The following is a 23,474-nucleotide window of genomic DNA, read 5'->3' on the forward strand; positions in this document are numbered from 1 at the left end:
CTCTGTGAGGTAACCTTAAAAGACCTAAAAAAGCCTGTCTGGATTTGTAAGAGTACAAGAAAAACAGCCACCTGAAATAGTGCAATTTGTCAGCTGAGTTTCCCTGCCTTCATCAACAAAATTAATTCATTCCTTAAGCATAACTAAAAAAAAGTTTTGATATTTCAACTGTTATTTGATTAAGAGATATAATTACTGTATAAAATTACCAATAGTGTTTTCTTGTCTATCATTTCAAAGATGGCCTTTATGTTGTGAAAAAAATCTTGAATGAAAGTTTTCAAAGTGCTATGGCCTAATTCTACAAAGTTTCCTAAGTTTCTAGAAAATTGTGATTAATCATCTGATAAAGATGTGAAGTAAAACAGCAGCACATTACAAATCTCATTAGATAATTTTCTGTTTGTTTGGGTTTTTTGTTTGTTTGGGTTTTTAATTGATTTTCTGTTTTGTTATGCTTTGTTTTCTTTTTGTTTTGTTTTCTTTGGATTTTTTTTGGTGTCCTGTAATACAAACCAGTCTGTTTTCTTATTAAATACAGGCCTATGTGTTGTAGCAAAAATGTTTTGCAAGTTACTGTTTAAATATGAGGTTACCATATATAATTGTTTGATTTTTTATGCAGTCAATCTGTCTAGTTTTATTGGAAAATTTTTTGTTTGTATACACACACACACACACACACACACACACACATATATATATATATATATATATATATATATATATATATATGATTCTAGTCATGCATATGCCTCAATAGTACTTTTATAGTCCTTCAAGTTCTTTTAAGTATATTCAAATTTGATCCCTTTTACCTATTTAAGATTTCTCTCCATAATGCTAGAAATAGCAATTAAATTTAAACAAAATGTAGCTGCATAGAGGCAACAATAAGTTCTTAGTTTGGTTTTGGTTTTTGTTTTCCACAAAGAATGTGTAGCCGAGACACTTGTGATCATGTAACACCTCTGTGGAAGCTCCAGTTGCTGCCTAGATGGGAAAGTAATGGAAAAAGAAATACAGAGACATTGTTAGCAGCTTCTAACAAAGGACAGGAGAAGCCAGGGTCTTCTGACTATCCAGCTCTCTCTGCATCAGCAGCTCTGTTACTGAGAGCACACAAGGTTAAAGGACAGATGGATTTTCAAAAGTGCCTCAGGGAGTCAGGAACTGAAATTTCTATGATTTTGATGGTAATTATTACATGCTAAACTTAAACCTTGACGTCTACCTATAGCTCCAGGAGCCTTTAATATCCTATTAAATCTGGCTACAAATGACCCACCTGTCATTTCCATGGCTTCAGGCTGACATTTCAACATCCACCCATATTCCTGTAACTCAAACAACTCGTCATTCTGAGCTTTGTTTAGTCATCTTTACCCATGACCTGGAACTTTCTTTTGAAACTCCCTTTGTTGGACAAGAGTTGTGAAGGGAAGAGGGATGCATCCTGCAGAGTGTTCTGCAAAACACCTCACAAAAATAAAGCAATTTGACAGGCTCTGGAGAAAGAAACTTTAATATCCAAACTGTGAGATTATAAATAAGGTTCCTTCCACTGATTTTTTCCATTTGTCCAAAGCAGCTTTATCTGAAAATTCTGCTTAAACCCTTTTGATCATCTTTTGGGGCACCAAATAGTTCCTGTAAGATTGGCAATCACACCAGAAGTCAGAAGTAAAGTCCATGACTGGCTTTGTAACCTGAAGTGCATTCACATCAGGAAGTGCTAAATGAAAAAGCTTCTTATGCCACCTTTTCTGAGTAAATCCTTGAACAGCATCATATTATAAGCCTTCTGACTTATTGTGACTTCTCTGAGCAAGAGACCCTGTGGTGTAGAAATGAGAAATTTGGCCAATCTGAGTCTTAACTGACCCTAGGCTCAAATGAGAGTAGGAATAAAAATTTCTTTGCGGAGCTTTACATTTGCTACATAACTAGTACAGTGTGCCTATATCTACAATGCCAGTCATTTTTTTTTGAAGGAACTGCCTATATTCTATTAATAATGGTCTTATTTGAATAAGATTTTTTTTCAAAAAGTCTTACATTTTATCTAAAATTAATAATTTCATTATAATTTTATTTAGCAGCAATGCAGAGAACTTCTTGCTACTCATAAAAGCTACCTTTATTCTCTCAAGATTGAGACAACCTGACTTTAAATGTCAACCACACACACTTTAGAAATGATCTTTATTAGCAAGCAAATCTAACCTTTCTTATACATTCTGATCCATTTAACTCTGAATTAATTTCATTTTGGACACAAATCATAGATAATTTGGGACTAAAAGATAATTTTGTCAGGATTACTCAGGGTGAAGTTCTTCCATCTGGGTTTCTGTTTCTTTATCAAGACAAAAATGACTACTTAATACTTACATTGCAGCAACAACATGAGTTTCTAAAGAATCAGGTTATATTCTAGGCTATGTGTGCAAATACACATAAATCTGAATTTCATATCTCATATTCCCTGCCAATATTTACCATTTGGCTTATTTACCATCCAGGCATTATAATCAACACATTAGGCATGTGCTAAGTAGTTCTACACAACTATTTTGTTCAGATAGACAAGATGTGATGTGAAATTAAAAAAAATCATTAATAGAAAACCCATACAGATATAAGGTTTACCAAGCCTATGGTATACACTAATCCCTGGGAAAATTTGCATTGTGAGTAAGTCCATAATTAACACAGCTGGTTCTGTACTTATATAGAATTACTTACATACTTGGTTAAAAGAAAACAAAAAACAACAAAAAAATGAAAAACCAAACACAAAATTTCATTTGAAAATAGGCATTTCAGGCTGCTTAAAGAGCTTTAATTAGTCCCCTGTTCCTACCACCATGATGCAATCCTTAACTGGTCCCTGATTATTATTTATTTTGGAGGGCTTCAGCATTATTCAATATAGTATGCAGACAACACTCATTTAGTGTAACATTGCCTACTCTCCAAATTTACTCTTATGCTTCAATATGTGGATACCATTTTATATCTACTGTGTTATTTCAGATCTTTCTATAAAGACCACATTTTCTCGTTGGATTTTTTATAGCGCTCATTAGAACAGCAGATGATTACTTCATAAATCTACCTGTCTTTGCAGTACTTCCATGAGGGAGTAGCTGGCATAATTTGCATTCTACAGATTGGGTGTTGAGGCTGAAATATGTTAATGTTAAAAACACTCATACTTAGTGCTGCATTTGAGATGCCTACATGTTTGGTGGGGTTTTTTTTTTGTTGTTGTTTTTTGGTGGTTTTTTTGTTTTTTTTTTTTGCTTTGAAAGACCGCATTAGATGCATTCAGAGAGTGATCCCTTATTCTGGTTGCAGCTGTTAATATTTGGTATTTTCACAAAGTGGACTTCTGGGTTTCCAGAAAATTAGGATCAGACTAATGACTGTTCTGTGAAGAAATGGTTTATGAAACTGAGGAAGCACCATGCAGGAATGTGGTTCCAGAGGCAGGGTTAGAAACCAGATCTCCAGGGAAACATTCTCCTGCCTTTGTTATGAAATCATTCATCAAGCTGTAATTCCTTTCTTAATTTCTAACATGAATTCTAACTTCTAAAATAAAAACAGTGGACAATATTCTACTTACACTACATCATTCTGATTCAGCCTGACCGATTCTTCAGTGGCTCCCCAATTTCCTTGTAAAATCTCTCTCCTGAGTCTTGCTTCTCTTCTTCACCTTTGATTCTCACAATTTCTACAGAGTCTTCTTTTCCTATTTTACTTCCTTACCTTTTCTAATATAGTTATTGCTCTGGCTTCTGCCTTCTCCCCTCAGGATATTACCCCTGCAACCACCCAAAAAACCCCAAACAATTTTTCCAACAATGCCTGGGCAGGAGCAGAACATCACTGTGGGCATACCACAAGCAAATGCTGTGCTCCCAGCTGTGGACAAGATATGCAATTACTGCAAAAGTCCCACCTGAATTCTCAGCCACAGTTTGGTGTTTACTCAGCCCTTCTCTTTTAGGGGGTTCTAAATCATTCTAAAATAAGTTGTGCTGGTGAGCCATGGTGGCAAGCTGTAGCAAGCTGCTTTGTTAATATATGAACTGAGATTTGTCTTCTCATCATAAACCCTTGCATAATATGTTGTCCAAACCAGCAGCTGTTTTGCTGTCACTAGAATTGGGCACAGATGTGTTGGGGGCCTGGGTCAAATCCTGTCTTGATGATTGAAGTCATTAAGGTGTCCTTTCCTCTGGATCTCACTTGCTTTTCAGGTATTGATGGACGTGGCTAGATAAAATTCCTAACTAGGACTCCTCAAAATAACTCCCAAACCCAAAAGATATAACTATGGAAAAGACTAGATTCTGACAAAACCAAACCAAAAAAATGAATCTTGAATGAAATGTCCTTAAAATCTATAATATAGCTTTAATTTTTTCCTGTGATTTACACATACCACAGATTAAAATATAATATCCAGTGGTATAATTGTTTTTTATAAAAAGTCCTGCAATGAATAGTAGTTGTCCTGAAAAAATTCTGATACTTATCTAAAGAAATATTTTATGTAATTAAATATTCTTGTATGAAGTTCTGAGTAAACAGTTGTAAATCTTTAATGATAATAAGCCTATTTAAGATCTAAATCTAATAACCATATGAATCTATTTATTAGTAGAATCCACATAATCTCAGTGTATATATGGGGTGCAGAGGTTACAGAAAGATTATTGAGTGAATGCTGCTTATTAAATTATCATCTGTGACTCTTAGGGAATCTTCAAGAACAGATCAAAATCCAGTGCCATTTTCCCCATACATTTCCCTTGGTGTAAAGGAAAAAAGTCAACATATGGTACAGAGCCCTATTATTCATGGATATGCATCCAGTGCCTCAGACAATGAAAACTGTAAGTGCTTCTAATTCTACCATTATTGTAATTATTATCACAATATCCTCCTTTTATTGTTACCATTTTGACACAGAACCAAACCTACATCCCTCCTGCCACACTGCTCTAGTGCCTATGATTGAGTTGGAGTCATCTGACTTTATATTCTTCATTCTCTCCATATAATTATATTTCTGAAGTTTGGCAGCATGTGTGATTACCCTGTCTCTAAAACTGACTCCTCTCTATCTCTGGTGTTGTGTAGTTCATCCTATATCATAGCTAACAGATTACTATCCTAACAATGTCAAAGCTCAGGGTGGCAATGTCTGTGGCAATATTTGATTTCCCACATCCTAATCTACAATTTTTGTAGGCCTGAAAACTTTCTTTATTTACTCTGTTTTTGTGCTGTTCATACTTCATTCTTGCAGATCACATCAAACACAGTTCTGCTGCTATCCAGAGGGATCTTTATAAGCTGGAGAATTGGGTCCACAGAAATGTCATGAAGTTCAACAATGAAGAGTGTAAAGCCTTGCACCTGGGGGAAACAACCCCATGCACCAGTATATGCTGGGAGCCACCCAACTGGGAAGTAGCTTGGCAGAAAACACTCTAAGGAATCTGCTGGACACCAAGGTGAGCATGAGCCAGCAGTGTGCACTTGAGGCCAAGCAGCCAATGGCATCCTGGGAGTGCATTAGGCAAAGTTCTGACAGCAGGTCAAGGGAGGCCATCCTCCTCCCCTGCTCAGCACCAGTGAGGCCACATTTGGAGTGTTGGGTCCAGTTCTGTGGTCCCCAGTACAAGAGAGAGATGGAATTGCTGGATGGAGCCCAATGAAGGACCACTAAGATGATAGAAGGACTGGGACATCTTTCCTATGAAAGAAACTGAGGCAGCTGGGGCTGTTCAGCCTGGAGAAGAGAAGGTTGAGAAGGATGTCATCAATGTCCATAAGTAACTAAAAGGAGGGTGCAAAGAAGATGGAGTCAGACTCTTTCAAGTGGTGCCCAGTCCTGAAACAATGCGCACAGGGAACCTGTGGAGTTCATCCTTGGATTTATCAAAAAACTCTCCAGACAAAGTACTGGGCAACAGTTTATAGGCAATCCTGCTTAAACAGATGTGTTGAACTAGAGGAACTGTGAGGTCCCTTTCACACACTGCTATTCTGTGATTCTGTGGTTCTGCGATTCTTCCTACTCTCTTTGTTTTTTTCTTTTTTAGTCTCTGACATACAGCTACAGTTCTGTACCTCTACATTCATTAATAGCTGTAGAATTTCTCAATTAACCTCAAATGGTTTATGAGCCAGTATTGATTCAATTACCCACAGGTTGCTAATAATGGCAGAAATGTTCATGAAAGTATGGTTTCAATATGTCACTGAACATTGCATACCATGTAAAATATATTCCTGCCTGTCATGAGAAAAGAGACACAAATGATTAAGGTTCACAAACAAAGTGTTGTAAACCACAGAGAGGGTCTCACTCAAAATGATTATGAGCTTTATGCAGTCTGTTCATCTTTATGGGGAATATCAGAGATGCAAGTTTATTTCTTTTTTCTGCCTTAATTAAATATCTCATGCAAAGCCTGGTAGCTTCCTCTGAAGTCCAGAGGCTCATTCCATAATACATGTCTAGTTCTTAACATATTTTTCTTCATGAAAAACAGATAATCAGAGTTGGAGGAACTAGATGAGTGATTTCAGTACATATCACTCACATTCAAGTGCTGCAGAAGCAACACTTTAAAGAGGAGAAATCCTGGGAAAAAACCATGAAGTTGCAGGGATAAAATTCATTCTGTATTGCAGTATAACTGAATCTTATGAAGACAAAGTTGCATGGATAACCAAAATGCTAGTCTTTCCTATGAGGACTTGCCTTTGCAATTTTAGCCTTCTTTTCCATTGCTCAGTGGGCTGGAAATCATGAATACAGGCCTTATATTTAACTGTCACAGACACCATGAATAAAATGGAAATCCAGACATGAGCTGACACTTTGCAGGAGGAATCACAAATATAATAATTTTGCCTTTTTTCTTTGGTAAGAAAGGAAATATAGAAAAAAGATATATTCAAATTCATGGCAGCATTGCAAAAGTTTGGAGATTTGGTCATTCTCATCCTGCCCTCTTGTAAAGCACTCACCATTGCTTATAATCAGCATCACAGTTGCAGTAGTACTTGGGATCAGTACAGTTGCGTTCGATGCCACAGGCACATTTTTGAATGCCAGGTCCCGATCCGCCCCAATAGTAGTGCTTCTCATTGGCTTTTCCAACCCACCAGGTATATGGATTCCCTTCTGCAAGGAATGAAAATGCAAGGTTATGATGCATCAAAGAGGTAGAGCTCTGTAATGCATTAACTGAGCTCAGATGTTCAATATGCAAATGCTAAAAACACATAACTGGAGACATCCCACATTGCTGGCAAACAAAATATTTCATTGTTACTAAAGGTATTCAAAGGACCTTGCCAGGTAAACAGGACACATTTTCTGCTCTGTATTCACAAAATTTATAATGATGGAAATTAATTTTTAATTGTACTCTGTATAATGAGAATATGTTGGCAGATTCCATAATTATTTTTAATTCATTTCAAACTCACATATTAAGCTATCAGATGGATTATTTCAATATATGACCTTGAATGCTGCACAGGAAAATGTGTTTATTTTCTCTTTTATTATTTATTTATTTATTCATTTATTTATTTTCTAAGCAACAACTTTTAATGGAAAGTTATTTTGTTGTCACTGGAAAACAAACATGCTCATCATGCTCTCTCCAGCTGGTGCTAAACAAAGCATAAAGAGATATCAAACTCCAAAAGCATTTTAACCTTTAAAAAAAAAAGTATATATATTTTTTAATATAAAACTTTAGTAGAGGTATTCTGAACTTTGATGTAATCACATATTGGGTCACATTGTGACCATAATCACATTGGATCTGCAACTGGATATTTTCAAATACTGCTCTGAGGTTATTTCTAATCCTTTTGAACTAACTAAGACATTATGTGTAAATAAATAAATAAACAAACCCCCTCCCCTCTAATTTCTACTTTGAAAAAATGCTTTTACTGGAAAATTATTTTTTATTTCTCTGGTTCAGCAAGACACTCAAATACGAACTTAAAACAAAAATTAATAACTTAATCAGTATTAATTTATGTAGTGCTTTTTGACATTGAAAAATAATGATTGAGCTCAGCTATAAACATGTTTTTTTTAAATGACTCTTTTCCCTCCAGCTGCTGGCAATTTTAAATGAAATAAAATTAATCTATAGAATTCACTGGTTAATGAATTTTACCAGTAAAATCCTACATAATATATATGCTACTTCCATAAGTTTTAGTTTGCACATTTCACACATTCCCCCAAAACTACAGGCACAATCCTTAAAAATAGTCATTTCACAATTAGATTTGATCATATAGACCATAAAGTTATTTATTCCAGACAGAAGTTGAAAGTAATTCACACCAAACTCTCAAGAAAATTAAATTCCGAAGGTGAAGAGAACAACCAAATATCTACACATGTTTAATGAGTACCAAACCTTGAAAATGCTCAGCTCTCTGAAAACACTTTTTTCAATGCATTTGATTTGTTAACATCATATAAGATAACAGAAATACAGTAATGTGAAGAATTTGTGGCAGCTGAAGGTTTTTATTAGATGTTGCTGTGCTGCACTGTATGGCCATTCAGCTCTAGTGGTAATGCAATGGTGGCAATAGTGTGACTGTATTCTAGACTCTCAATTGGTCATTTTACCTTCTGGGACTCAATTATCACATAATTAAGTGCTGCAAGTCAGAAGAATGTGCCACGTGAATGCTGCAGCAGCATTCCCAACCTGCAATGCAATCTAGCAATTCTGAGAGTATGTAGCCCTGAATTACAAAAGATTATTTAAAAAGCCTTTAAGGGTAAATGTTAGCTTTCCACAGAGAATGACAGAATTGCTTTTATTAATACAGGATCCAAATAGAGAATTAATGATACCTGAAACGCCTATTTTACAGGGTTTTTTAATCTCATCTTTGAAGTTAGTTTCTATTCTATGGTGCCAATGCTGCTATTTTGACTGTTGCTCAAAATTCTCTTTGTTTACGTCCTTTCTATCAAGTGAAGGATTGCATGATTCAGTCACAAGTAATTTACTGGGAAGCAAGACTGCTAATTAAAGCACTATGAGAAAAAAAAAGAATTGTCAAAAAGCAGATCAAAAATTGAGAAACAGGTGAATGATTAAAGCAGATGAAAGTGATGGCAGAATTGCAGACTACAGTGATGGCTGTCATGGACCAGTATGACAGACACAAATGGGGCATGTTTCAACTCATTTAAATGACAATTGATGTACAGTTTTAAACCATGAATGTATTCTTGCGTACACAGAGCTGTTTTTCACATCTATTGTTATTAGTGTGTTTAGTATGTTTTTATATAAGCCCCATGCTTCTTCATTCTGAAGAAAAGACCTACCCTCAGGCTTAGGAACACAAACTTAGAAAGAAACAAATGTACATGTTTAAAACTTCCAGAAAGGTCAAGAAGGTAATATATGATTTTGAGGGTTTTGCATTCAGCACATATTCTGCTAGACATGCCCACAACCAATAATCCCAGCACTGCCTTGTGAGCACCACCCAAGACTTCCATTGCCTGGCATGTTGTGCTAAGGCTTGTAACAGAGGAGATCTTGGTAGACAGCTCTCATTAGGTGGCATCCATGCAGTGGGACAAACCCCAGGCACAGGAATGAGATGAGAGTCACACCGGAGCATTCTGCACCGCAGTGGCCACACAAGAGGCTCTGGAGCTCCTTTAGAGTCCCTGGTTAATAAAAGGTGTGGAGACACAGTTACATCCCATCTGTTCTGCATCAGTCAAATCAAATGAGAACAGCCCTTCTCAGTCTTCCTGCTTTGTGCCAGCCAAGAAAAGAGTGAGCTTATGAACTTTGTCTGAAGTTCATAAGCTTCAAACTGCAGTGATATTGCAAACGCCTCTATGAATGAGCATAACAAAGAGTAAAACCCTGAAAAAGGAGAGATTAAAAAAACCATAGAAAAGAAAAGCTAGAGGATATATCATGCAGGGAAAAAAATTAGAAATAGGATCACTGTTCCTCTCTCACGCTTCACTCTCTTTTATACCTCTAGAGTCTCCTTTTGAAGATGTAAACCCTTCTGCTCAGAAGACCTTTGCTTCTTCTTTTTTTTTTTTTTTTTTTTTTTTTGCTTTGGAAGGTTTTGGAAAAGGCTAATCCAAGTAGAAGGAGCATTGCAGTCCAGTGTGAAGAATGATCATTAATGGATGTAATTTTAAATATCAGACTATTTTACCAAAAATTATTATTTTGCTAAACTATCAAAAGTGTTTGTCTTACGGAATTAAGAGTATACAAATTCAGTTTAAGGACCAAAAGTAGTTTTGAGTGTATTGCAAAGAGAAGTAATACAAGAAGATATTTCTGTTTTTTTAAACTACCTTTTCTTACCTTACATATAAATTTTGAGTCATGGGAAGCTTTTTAGTTGTTGTCATTGACTGAGTGGTTTTTCCCCCCCCCCCCCAAGATTTTGTGGACAAATAACATAATGAGAAGATGGAGGAGGAAAGAGACTCCCTACCTGCCAAGAATAAAGCCTTGATGCAGATGCTTTTTGGGTACAAACCAGCTCTCCCTTGAGGGATGCTGCGGGAAGTGTTGAAGTTTGTGCGTGCTGAGTTAGGACCAGGATGCCTTTCCATATCTGTTCTTGAAGAGAAGGCCCTTGCAAGGTTTTGTGTACTCAGTGACTTAGCAGAAAAATAATGATATTGTCAGAGTAAGGTGTGGATACCAAGGAAATGATAAAGATATCCAATTTTTAAGAGATCCTGTATGCTCACAGAAAGAACAGTCTTCTAAGGACAAAACGGCCAATATGATTTTATTGGGGCATGCAGACATATGAGCATGGCTATAACATCAGACTCAAATCATATTTGTAGTGATTTCAATCTCTCTCTGTCACACAGACACACACAGACACAGACATGAGCCTTTAACATTTATGTGTAATACACTTAACAGTGGTCACAGTGCCTTTGCAGTGCTGGCCTTTGGTTAAAATTGTTTCCAGATATGGTTAAATCCCTGTGCAATATTAGGCCAAATTTGCAGTTATTAGATCAAAGTATATAAAGAATCTGGCCATTGATATTTTCTATCAAGTTCATCTGTACAGAATACTCAAGAAAAAGTAAAGATTAAAGATACTTTTCTGTATTTTCACAGATCACTTATTTGTATTCTCACAGTGTCATAAAGAAGTGATTCCTTTTTCATGTCATAAATGTATCTTTGTGGAAACCATTTCATTTAATATAAAACCATACCCAACAAAAGTTAATGTAGTATGAACAGAACTCTTAATAGTCAATAATATATTTATTTCAAATATAGCTGAACAGTCTCAAAATGTATAACTTTTTAAAGTGCACTTTAGCTGAAGTCTCAAAATGTATAACTTTTGAAAGCACACTTTATATTCTACCAAGCATTTAATATAAACAATTGGTTTTATTATTTAAAAATGCAAATGATTAATTAAAATTCTGCTATTTTAACATTTTAGGGATTTTATATTTCTAGGTGTTCAGTAGTAGCAACTGAAGCAGCAATACTAAGAGAAGTCAGGGAACTAAATTAAGTGGACTGATGCTCCGTGGCACTCTGCTTTCAGAGGACTCCATTCAAAATACAGCCCTTGGAATGCTGATGAGTCTATTTATTTGTGAAATACCTGGAGAAGTTAAATACGTCTCTTCCATTTGCTCTGGAAATTTCCCTGACCTCTATAGGGTCCTTAAAACCAAAGAAAATGGTTAAAAAGAAAGGCTAGGCATTCTCTGAAATGGAAGTCAATGGCTCAGAACCTCTGAAAAACAAGACCAGTGAAAATTACTTATTGAGGACCCAGTCTAACTTTAGTAACTACATTTAGCTATTCCCTGAGAGAAATTAGTTGTTCATTTACAGGTCTAGATAGCTTTTTCATTAAATGGGTCCTTTCCAGTTCCCATTAGTGTTACAGATCCCCATCAAATACTAAGGAATGTCAACAACAATTACAGTGCTTGTGTGACTGTTATTATTTTCAGAAAATATTCTTTTGTTCAGTCTTTTATTTATTTTTAATGGAACAGCTTGAATTAATTACCCAGTCATTGTTATTGGCAGAATAGGCCCAAAGACATTTTTCAAAAATATACTGCAACCTTAGACACCTGAATTAATTACAGGTAGAAATGTAAGCTATTTCCCAGGGGTAATATACGAGGATGAAATTAAAGACAATACTTAAAAAAACAATAAAATTCAATTTGCACATGTGGAAAGCTGGGTATAATAATTCTATTTTTGAATAAAATACTTCTTTAAACATGCATTTTGCATTCAGGTACACTACAACACCCAGTACATTTAGCCTCACACAAGGTCAACTGGATTTAAGGTCATGGTTCATTAACACCTGTGCAGGAATTCTATCTGCTATTGCAGTGAAGGCACAGACACTGAAAGAATAATTTTGTCACTGTTTGAAAAGTTCAGCATGCTAATATGGTTGTGCATGCCACAGCTTTCACCTTGCTTCTTATTGCCAGCTTTTTTCTTCACACTGTCAGCAGCATCTATTCCACTCAGGTCAAGTCTTCTTAATGAACACTGTGAGCCATTTATCTGAGCTTTCGAAGACTTAGTATTTTGAAAAAATAATCAAAAGTAGTTTAATGTCACTCACACATCAAACACCTCCACATGTTCCAGTTTGGGATTCTTAAAATCAATGGTGTCAAAGCTGGGTAGGCTTTGCTGGCCTGGTTTATTTTGTGCTGGTTTGATTTTTCTTCATCTTTGTTATTACGTGCTTGTTTAGGACCAACATGAAGCTGAGTAGACACTTTGCAGGTTTGCTGCCCCTGTCTCATGTCTTGGGAAGTGCCCACCTGGACTGAAAACCCACAGCTGAGGAGTTTCATGGCAAGAGTGGACGCTGACAACTGGAGAGCCTAAACTGTGAGAGATTCTGCTCCTGCTCACAACTCAGGTGGATTATGAGCATGTTCTGTCAGCTTCGGTAATCACCCAGAGGGCTGAATTATTTCAAACTGAGAAAACAGAACTCAGGGAAGAGTCTGGCAGGTCACACTTCCATTTCAATGACAGTATAGTGTAGAAACTGACTTTGAGTGAACCTTCTAAAATAAAAGGAGAGTTCTTGCATATGTGGTTATAGTGAGATTACGTTTTTAATTAATATTTTACTGATTGTCCATTTTTTCCAGTAACACTTCTTGCTAACTAATGTGCTCTGAAACATACACACATGAATTTAATATAAGAATTGTAAGTGAAGTCAATTCTTATGTTGCTACTGTCATTTTGTTAACTGATAAATATTTTTTTTTGCAACCAGTTGGGAAAAGTATAAAGAGTGCTTACTATTTGTGAATAGGTTTTGCATCAGTGGTCACCATTCTAATAACTAAGACTTGAGATTAGTCAGACCCTCATGGCAACATGAATGAGACATTTGAGCACACTGGAAACTTGGGGGAGAAAAAAACCAGACATTCAAAAACCTACCAACAATAGGAAAAGAAACTAAAAGTACCCTTGGCCACTTCAGAAAACTAGGAAACACCCAATTTATAGCCACTTGCACATTTAATGAAACTTTTAGTTTGTAATTTATGATAATTTTCATTTTCACATCTGACTTACTTCTTTTTCCACAGTGCTGGTAGCAAATGATTTTTTTTCTCTTTACTAATACTAGCCTCAAACACTTGTTTTCTTTATAAGCTCACTAAAGTGGTTGCTCTATTTGACAGTACTATTTATTTGCAAAGACTGTTTAAACTGCCTGAAAAGATAAGATTTAATGTCAGCCCAGAAAGAGAACTCTGAAACATGCCTTGCTTGCTAGTTTAAGAGTTGACGTGATGTCTGAATTCATGGCGAAAGCATTTTAATGCAACAGTCCATAGAAAGAAATATTTGGCTTTTTTTCTTTTGTAAGATGTTCAGAATTATGCCAAACCTCAAAGGTAATCTATGAAAGGGAAATATCCTTAAGATTTTAATAGAAAATGAAGATAAATATTGGAAAATACTTGTGAAAAGTGCACAAAATTTGAGTAAATGTTAATGCAACACACTCTATTTACTGTTTTCTTAAGAGCACGTTAAGAGTTAATTGCTGTCTCCTTTTCCTCCACAGCCATAAAGTAGTGTATTTTAAAGTGAAGGTAAAGATAACCACCTCCACAACCCTAGAAATAAAAGACCTTCCCTAAACCCTAAAAAAGAAGAGCTTTCATGACCTTCAGTATCAGAAACTAAACCCAGATGTTCAGATGTCCCACCAGGAACATTGGCTTCCCCACTTATCCTGGAAGAGAGGACCCCTGCAATCAGTCTTCACTGTACTTAGGCTTCAAGTATGTTTTGGTGCATACAAAGTGGCCAAACTGAGAAAAGACCAAATTTTCTCATCTAGGTCCAGTAAAGACAGAAAAGGAAACCTATTCAAGTGCTTAAGGAACAAAATTACTGCCTTAATGATGACCATGCCTCAGGCTGATGGCCATTGCCATGGTGTTCTTCAGTTCATCATTCTCATGTGCCTGGATATTTGCCTGTTAATTTTTCAGACAACTTCTTTCATACATGTATATATAAATCCCAAAATATAAAGCAGCAAATACAGTATCTTTTCCTAGAAATAGATATTTAACGAAAGCATCTCTTCAGCAAGGCTATAGGGGAACTCCTTTTTATTGAGTCTGTATTTTTGTTCTCATATAACTCCTAAAATGTCAGTGCCTGAATCCGCAAATATGTAGGCAAAGATGACTTTTCTTTCAGAATTAGCAACATATAAAAAAGATCAGGAGGGAGAATTGTCATATTGATGTTCAATGGCATCTTATGAAAAAGCTGTCTGACAGCTTTATTTTGCCATTGGAGAGATTTACTCCTTGCCCCAGCTCATGAAAAGCTAGTACAGTACAAATGATTTTTTCCCTTGTCAAAACTCATATTCCAAGCTGCAGCACTACTAACCAAGCCTGACTTGTTATTTTTCTTGGAATGGAGTCTCAGTGGTGAGATTTAGCTGGGGAAAGCAGCTGTCAGATGTCCTAGTATGCTACTATTTGCTGAGATTTAGAGTGAATTCATTAGAAAATCACTACAGTCCCTGCTATCCTTAACAGCATGGTGTGCCAAACTTGCTACTGTTGCAATTAATTGTGTACTGTAAATTCACTGGATCATTGAAGGCCTAAAAATGAATGTCTTAGCTTGAGGTAGTGCTAAGGGGAAAAGCAAGTATTTTCAAAAAACTAAGTGTCATTTGTGGAATAAAAAGAACACTTACCAACATAAATACTCAATAAAAACCAGTCAATTATAATTTTTACTATGTTTTCTGAAAGAATAGACTTTTCACTGCTAGGACTACCTGAGGTAGAACAGGTGCCAGCAACAGCAAAGCTGGGAAAGTCTCACAACAAACTCAGAGCTCACCCTGGGGTCTGCCCAGCCAGGTGGTGACAGAGTGCCCACATCCATGTCATGGTCTTGTGAAGAACATACTAACAATAAGTGAGAGGATTCTGTGATTTTGCTGTGTCTTTCTGTGGTCAGTTGATAAACTTAGCTCTGCCTAAGCCTGATGGATGGGTAAGCAGTGTACACACATGCATGCACCCATTAGCATTGAAATTCTGCAGGTTAATACAGCTAAAACCCCTGGTTTATTTAGCTTCTTAAAAAGGACATAAAAAGCCCAGGAACTCAGCAATGATATTTCAACAATGAGGGGATGCCTTCTGAAGTTTTCTGTAGCCACAGCCTCATTTTATGGCAGAGTCCCATTGGAAGACTTCAGAAATTGTGATTATTAGCACAAAAATGGCTACCCATGTAAGTAGTACGATTTAGTATAAAATCAAACTGAGATGATTTGATAAGACTGAAAGCAAAGAGAGGATCATGTAAGGTGGAGTTCTATGCATTACATGGCAACAGGGCAAAAGAAAAATTAAGTTCTGTAAAATGTTATGTCAATGATAGTGATATTACTTAATTGTATTCATGATCTTATTTTTAGATTAATTCCCTTGCTGTTAATATATAATGAAGACAATCACAACATTCCTTAAAAAGGCTTAAAATAGCTAAATAATTCTTGGGATCTTACTTCACACACCCACGTAGGAGTGCCTTTAACCTTTACGGAGAAGAAAACAGGTAACATTCATATGTGCACCTACCTCATCCAGCCCAGAATATCTTGCTGCTCCATTTTATCTGATTTGCAGCAATAACAGCTGACATGAAACTAAATATGACAACTCCCTAAGAGCCAATGCCATCATTTTACTAACAAATGAAGTAAAACTAACAAGATCCCAAGGTAAATTAAACTACAATCAACATGAGCAGAACTGATGCAAGATTTTTCTCCAAATGGTCTTTCCTTGGAGGTACCATGCCTCTTGCAAGTATTTATCCTTTTGAAATACTGCTCCTTGCCCCCAAGCAGTAGTTTAAATTGAAAGAAAAAAGCCATTATAAGAGACAGAATGACTTCAGGCTTCTCTTCATCCATGTGAACTTAATATCTGGCACTTCACACAGAACATGGACTTTAGCACTGTTGGAAATTGGTTTTGGGAAGCACAAGGGTTTTCTTTTGTTGATGAGACTGCTGCAGCTGCTGCTGCTGCTGTTGATTTTCTGTCCCCACTGACCCTTGAGAAACCTCAGAATATTTAGCTTTACTTCTTCTGTTTCATTGTTCCTCCACAGCTGTATTGAAAGCCATGAATTCTTGATAATAACACTGATATTTCAGCCTAAGAAAATTTGTCTTTTTTTTTTTCAAATTACATAGTGTGCATGGACAGTTTTGAAACCAGAACTAACACTAACATATGAATACCAATATTAACCTGCTTTTATGATAGTAACATCATTCCCAAACTGCCAAGTCTGAAGGGTATCCCATCCTTTGGAACTAATCACGACCCAAACTGGTATTACCGAAACTTGCAATGCACTTTCATAAAATAGATACAGATTTCAAATGAGGAAAAAATGACACAATGAGCCTCAACATTGAGGCTCATTGACTATCAAGCATACCCAAATGGAAATAAAGGAAGCTATACCATGCAAAAAGCATCATTCTGGGATCAATAAAGATTAAAGCTGGAGGTCGAAACCCAAGCCATCTGCTAAGGGCATTTGAGACAGAAATGGAAACACAGTAAAGAATATCATTCCCAAAGAAACCCTCTCAGAAGGCATTTTCATGTTTCTACAGTCCAAACCATTTCATTTCAAAATGCTTTTGCTGTTTAAGATCAACCTGTAAATTATTGCAGACTATTATATCCTCTTATTAGAATTCATACAGATGTATGAATAACCTTTTAAAGGTTATACTTAATACACACAGCTTTTAGAAATTATATGAGACATTGATGATGATGATGTTGCTACACAGAAATTATTTCAGTGTGAAAGGGAACAAGCAGAGGAGTGGAGTAACTGAATTCAGATATGTGTTGTGTGATCTACAGCTTACTCTGGAGAAAACTCTCTTTGCATCCAATGCTGGGATCGTAAATTAAAATATTCAGAACCCTTTTTAAGCTGATCATTTGTCAGCCTTGTTAATGGGCTTGTGCTTTGCTATTTAGACAATTTCTCTTCCAGGTCAGGTTGGGTCTCATGGCTACTGTAAAGAACTGTGTCTCTATTGATTTCTGGAAAACAGACACACATATTGATTTAGACTGCAAAAACGGAAATGTTAGGTGATGTGTTTCACATTGTCAAGATACCACCTCCTTCAGTCTGCACTCAGGGCAGTCTTTTTCCTTGCTGAAACTTGTTTCATCAGTCCATTCAAGCATATTAATTCTCACACGTGGGTTTCACATTTCTCCATGGGAAAATTGAAATAGGCTAATGACGTACTTTACTGAAGACTTAATAAGATATTATGATAATATCTTATTCTATGAGTTGAAATGACATCTCTTAACTACCATTATATACTCACAGGGCAGAAGAATTACACTGGTGCAGTGTATGGAGTTCCAGTTGCACTATTAACAGTAGAAGCAGAGCTCCAATTTCACTTGCTTCTGAAATACTTGACTTGAAAATCCTACACTACTGCACTGACATGATGAATGATTTCACCTGCTTTGTGTGACAGAGTTTAAGCTCCACGGTCTAGAGGGAAAATGACATATTGATGAACATAACAACACCAGTGTTATTTCCTGTGGTGAATTCTTTGCACTTCTTTTGCTCTAGCATGCCGTTTTCTTTTGTGAGAACCAGGAGTGTACCTACCTGCCTTCAAGGCCAGCTTGCTCAGAGAGGACTTTTAAAAGCCTCAGCTGACTCTGAAGCTTCTCCAAAAAAAGCTGGATGATGCTTCAGCAGAGGCTTCCTCCCAAAAACTCTGCCAGGAAACCTCACTGGGGGCCCTTCCCTTTCCTGGAGAACTCCTTTTCAGAGTGTCCCCACATGTGCACCACTGCAGGCATCGCAGCCTTGGACCTCTCCAATTTGGACCTAGGCCAAATGGCCTTCTGGCCTGAACCTGAACCTTGAACCTGCCTTGTCACTGTGGACTTAGTGACTGCTGGCCTTTGAACCTGGAAATTGTCTCTGACCATGACTTGATATGTAAATACCCCCTTCAAATAGCGATATTAATGAGAATCCTTAATGCAAATGATACAGAAACAGTTTACACAATTTACACAATTTACAATTTTAAACAATTTTAGCCTGTTACATGAATGTCCTGGTTCTGGCCAGGACAGGGTTGATTTTTGCAGGAGCAAAAGGAAGAGCATGGCAGGGACATGGAGGTTGTTCTATACCAGCCCAGGTCATTGCTGGGGCTGTTGGGGAAGGGTCCTGTTATTGTACAAGCTGGCTTGTACTGGGAAATTAATTTGGCTATAGAGAAGAAACCCAGCTGGTTCTGTAAACTGGCCACTGGGCTGAAAGACACAAACCTCAAGCAATTATGTTCCATCCTAAGATGCAGACATTTCACTGGTTCGGGAGTTGGATGGTATCAAAGATCAGCCCAATGAGCTACCCAGACCAATTTTCTTTCAAACCCCTTTATAAAGACGGGTTCAAAGAATAAACTCTTGATATTGCTACATGGGCATTGGGTCAGTGCTTGTCTTTGTCTCCAACCCACTCTCCCCTGCATTCACAGGGTTCCTTCCATCTGAGTAAGTGTGGCACAAGGAATAGTGGAGTAATGCTGGTTCCAGGCTGGAGGAAGCAATTGGGTAGTGCCAGTTCCAAACAATCTAGTGTGAATTGTTTGCCTCTCTTGCACGTTTTGTTATTGATACTGTAGTTGTTATGTCTTATTTTGCACGTTTTGTTATTGATATTGTAGTTGTTATGTCTTATTTTCTTATCTTATTGCTCTTTGCAGGAAATTGTTATCTCAATGTGTGATCTTTACCTTTTGTACCTCCAGTTCTCCTCCCCAGCCTGCTTCTGAGGGAGGGCAAGGAGGAAAGTGAAGGAGTGTTGCCCTGGTTTAGAGTTTCAGTGGGAACACAGAATTGGGGAATACCATTCCTAAACCACAACAGAGTGTCAGTGAAACAGCATGCACACCCTTTCTTGCCGTAAATAAAATGTGGAGGAAGATTAAAAATAATGGACTGAAAAAGCTGGTTTAAACTGATCATTTTTAAAGGCCTGGAACTTTTATCATAAGGAGCCCTTCTTCACTTGTGAGTCACAAGCATTTTGCAAGAGGGCTATCCTGCTGAATCCCAGTTATCACACAAAGTCTCTCCATCAGTGAACGGGCTCCACAACACACTGCCAGCTATAGGAATGATGTTTGGTATACAAGTTTAAAAACCCTGAAGTAAAATGATAAAAAACTTGGTTATACTCTCTAAACACCTAGAGAGAAAGCAGAAGTTGCAGGAGTTGTTATGAAATTTCTCACTGTAACAAGCAAAGCATGAAATAACCCACCAGTAGAAGATGAAGTGAGGCATTTTTAAGCTAGAAATAAAGTTGAGTGAAGTTCATTAGCCTTTGGCACAATTTACTGTGAGTTATGTTAGATTCTTTACAACTAAAAATTTGTATAGTGAAAAATAAGATCTTTTCTAAATTATATGCTCTATGTAAAGAGAAAATGCTGTGCATGCTTTAAATTGGAGGTCAGAATAAATAATAGTAAAATTCCCTTCTGGCCTTATAATATTTTCAAATGAAACAAAAATTGTTTGTTACCCTTGAAAACTGCTTGGAACCTTTAGTGATCATGATGAATTTTCCACTTGTACTTGCTAGATAACTAATAAGATAGATATCCCATCATTTCTCTGCAAACAGCACTGGATTCTTGTTTAATTTTGACAGTGGAGCTTAGGGTTGCTATTTTCATGCTGTGCCACATTTCTCAAGTTCTGACTCTGAGAGGCTCCTTTTCCTCTCATATTTCACTGTCACAATTTGATCATTGTCCAGTGATGCTTCAGCAACACATGGCAACACATGCCACAAAACTTTCTCCTCAGCCTGCTATGGTTTCATCTACCCTTCACTTCCTGGTCAAAATTGGCTTCCTGCATTAGTCTCAAAAACCAGAGCAATGTAAAATGGAAGCGACATCCAGAAATCATTTAGTTCAAACCTCTGCTCAAAGTAGTGTTAACTTCAAGCTTGAATCAAAGCATTTACCGACCTGAAACATCTCCAGAGTCTGGGATTTCCCAACCCTTCTGGGCAGCTTGCTGCTGTGGATCACTACTCTCACAGTAATTTTTTTCCCTTTAGATAAGCTGGAATTTCCTCTGTTGTACGTTTTTTTCCACTGCCTATCTTGGAGAGAAATCTGTCCCTAACTTCTATAAAACCACCCCTCAAGCAACAGAAGACAGCATTTAGATCCCTCCTTAGCATTCCCTTCCCCAAACTGAACAAGCCCAGCTTTCTCTGCTTCTACTTGGATATTATCTTCTCCACTCTCCAAACCATTTTCATGGCTGTACTTTTGGACTGCCTCCAGTTTGGAGTCCAAACCTGGGTTGTTAAACTGTATAAGTATCCTGCCAGACTACCTGTACAGCACATAAAGCTTCCTCTGAGTGACAGCCTGGCCTATTGACCACTCTGGTATTGCCTGTGAAGTAGCTGAGAGTTCATCCTGTCCCAACGTTTTTGACATAAATATTAATTAGCGTTAGCTTTAATGCTAGTCCCTGAGGAACAGCAGGTGGACTCTGAACCACTGGCTGTGACACTCTGAGGCTGGCTCTTCAGACAGTTTTCTGCTCACCCTATAGACCAAAAGACTGATGGTTTTCAGGCAAGAGAGCCTGGTATGAGATTTCCCTTGTTTTGGTTTCAGATATTTACGGTTGATCTGACAGATTAAATTGTGTTTGAAGAGTCCTACATTTTCACGTTATATTTTCTTTCATTTTACGTCTCTTGTGTTTATTGACATGTTCTGTTTGGAAGAACTAACCCTATAAATCAGGTTAGATTAGAAGGTACCTGTAACTCTCCATGTTATATAGAATGCCTTTTTCCAATATCTTTTTCCTACAAGTGAATGACTTGACCAAGTTTATTGTGTGACAAAAGTTATCAAGGTTTTGAAGTGTTTTCATTAATATGAACTCAGATAGATGTAGTTGCATCCAGCTTTTATTCTTCATCTACACTAAAAGTCTGAGAAGAGACCACTAACATTGTTTTTGAAAGCCCTTGAGGAACATACAGAATGATCTCTGAATTAGAGACACTTGCAATTGTATGCACAGAATTGCTGTTTACACTATAGTTAGTCTATATCCTGTCCCATTCCAGAACAAAGATGCAATTTGAGAGAAGTGTTATAATTTTGGACCAGCTGTGTACAACATACTGCTACTTTGTAGATAGTGAAAACCTTTAGTGAGAAACTGGAACAAACTACCATTTTGATGCCCACAAAGAAGCACTAAACCCAGCTGTACAGTGTGGACTTACTGGGTGAGATCCAGCAGGCTCTGCAAGCTGTGGACCTGTTAATGAGTAACTTATAAAATTGATTGCACATTCTGTATCAAATGTATATTTTATTTACGACTTACTCATTGCTGAGTCTTATCAGCAATGACCAGCTGCTGCCTCTTCTTCAAGTCTTAAACTCTGTCAGTCTCTGGAAAAATAGAGGTATTGTACAATCTGACCTAACAGAACTGGCAGCTGTGAGTCTGTTTTATTGATGGATGATCTGAACAAACTACTACCAAGGAAATCCTGGCTTCAGACTGGACATATTTATTTCAGAAAGGGAAACAGACTGAAGGATGGGCATGGAGTGAAACAGCAAAACTAGTTTTGCATTATAATGCAGAATTTTTCACTTATTCCCAATAACCCATTGCTCCAGTAGTCTAGGTCAGTGTTTCTCCAGTTGTGAACCATGTACTCTTCTTAAGATAGTTGGAACTGTGTATGGAGCAGAATACACTCTTATCTCTGTACTATCCCGTGATAAGGTATGAAATGTCAATAACTTTGAATGAGCTGGGAACCAAACTCATCAAGAATATTTGTATTTGTCATTTTTATATAATCCACTTCAAACTGCTCAGGTCTATCATACAGTAAGAATAGCTTTATGACTCCTTGTACCAGAGCAGAAATAACGCAAATGGATGATGGAAAAGGTACAGATTTGGCAAGAACTCACTCTGTCAGGTGCTGTGGTTTGACCACAGCTGTTAACTGGGTACCACACAGCTGCTTTCTCACACACACCTCACCTGCAGTGGGATGGGAGGAGAATGGAAAAAAGAACTTAAACCTATGGGCTGAGATAACAACAGTTCAATAATGGAAACAATAACAAAACCAACAAAAATAATAGCAATAATGTAATAAAAAGGGAGGAAAAAACCCCAAAAGAAATGAGTGATGTGCAGTACAATTGCTCATCATCCACTCACCAGCACTCAGCCTGTCCCCAGGTAGCAATTGGCATCTGCCAGCCTACTCCCCCAGTTTATACACTGAGCATGACTCATACTCTAGGGTATGGAATACCCCTTTGGCCAGTTTGAGTCAGCTGTCCTGGGCTTTCTCCCACACAGCTTTTTGTACACAGGCTCCCTGAGAGAGCCTGGAAATGGAGAAGTCCATGGGACAAGCAGTACCTAGCAGTAACTGAGTGATCAACATTATTCTCAGACTAAAGCCAAACCGGAGCACTGCACCAGCTACTAGGAAAAAGAACTCTGTTCCAGCTGAAACCAGAACACCATCCTAAATTGTCCAAAGACAATGATGGATTAACTCAGTCTAGAAGGCTTCATCCCACATCCAGTATTGCCTGTCTATGCAACTCCAGCTCTGTTCCAGCTGAGGCACCACCTGGCATCTGTTCTTCTGCAGGTGACATCAATC

At 37.3% G+C, this 23,474-nt stretch overlaps 1 protein-coding gene across 1 annotated transcript in view; it reads right to left on the reverse strand.

Annotated features, from left to right (window-relative positions):
* The window catches only part of CNTNAP2 (contactin associated protein 2), a 1,011,078-nt gene that overhangs the window by 177,144 nt on the left and 810,460 nt on the right, over nt 1–23,474 (reverse strand). The window contains exon 14 of the mRNA XM_054274302.1: nt 7,063–7,219. Within this exon, the coding sequence (XP_054130277.1) occupies nt 7,063–7,219 (157 nt within the window). The remainder of the gene's footprint in view (nt 1–7,062; nt 7,220–23,474) is intronic.

This window comes from Melozone crissalis, unplaced genomic scaffold (assembly GCF_028551555.1).
Source record: "Melozone crissalis strain CALT ecotype California unplaced genomic scaffold, PUWL_Pcris_2 ptg000016l_1, whole genome shotgun sequence".
NCBI lineage: Eukaryota > Metazoa > Chordata > Aves > Passeriformes > Passerellidae > Melozone > Melozone crissalis.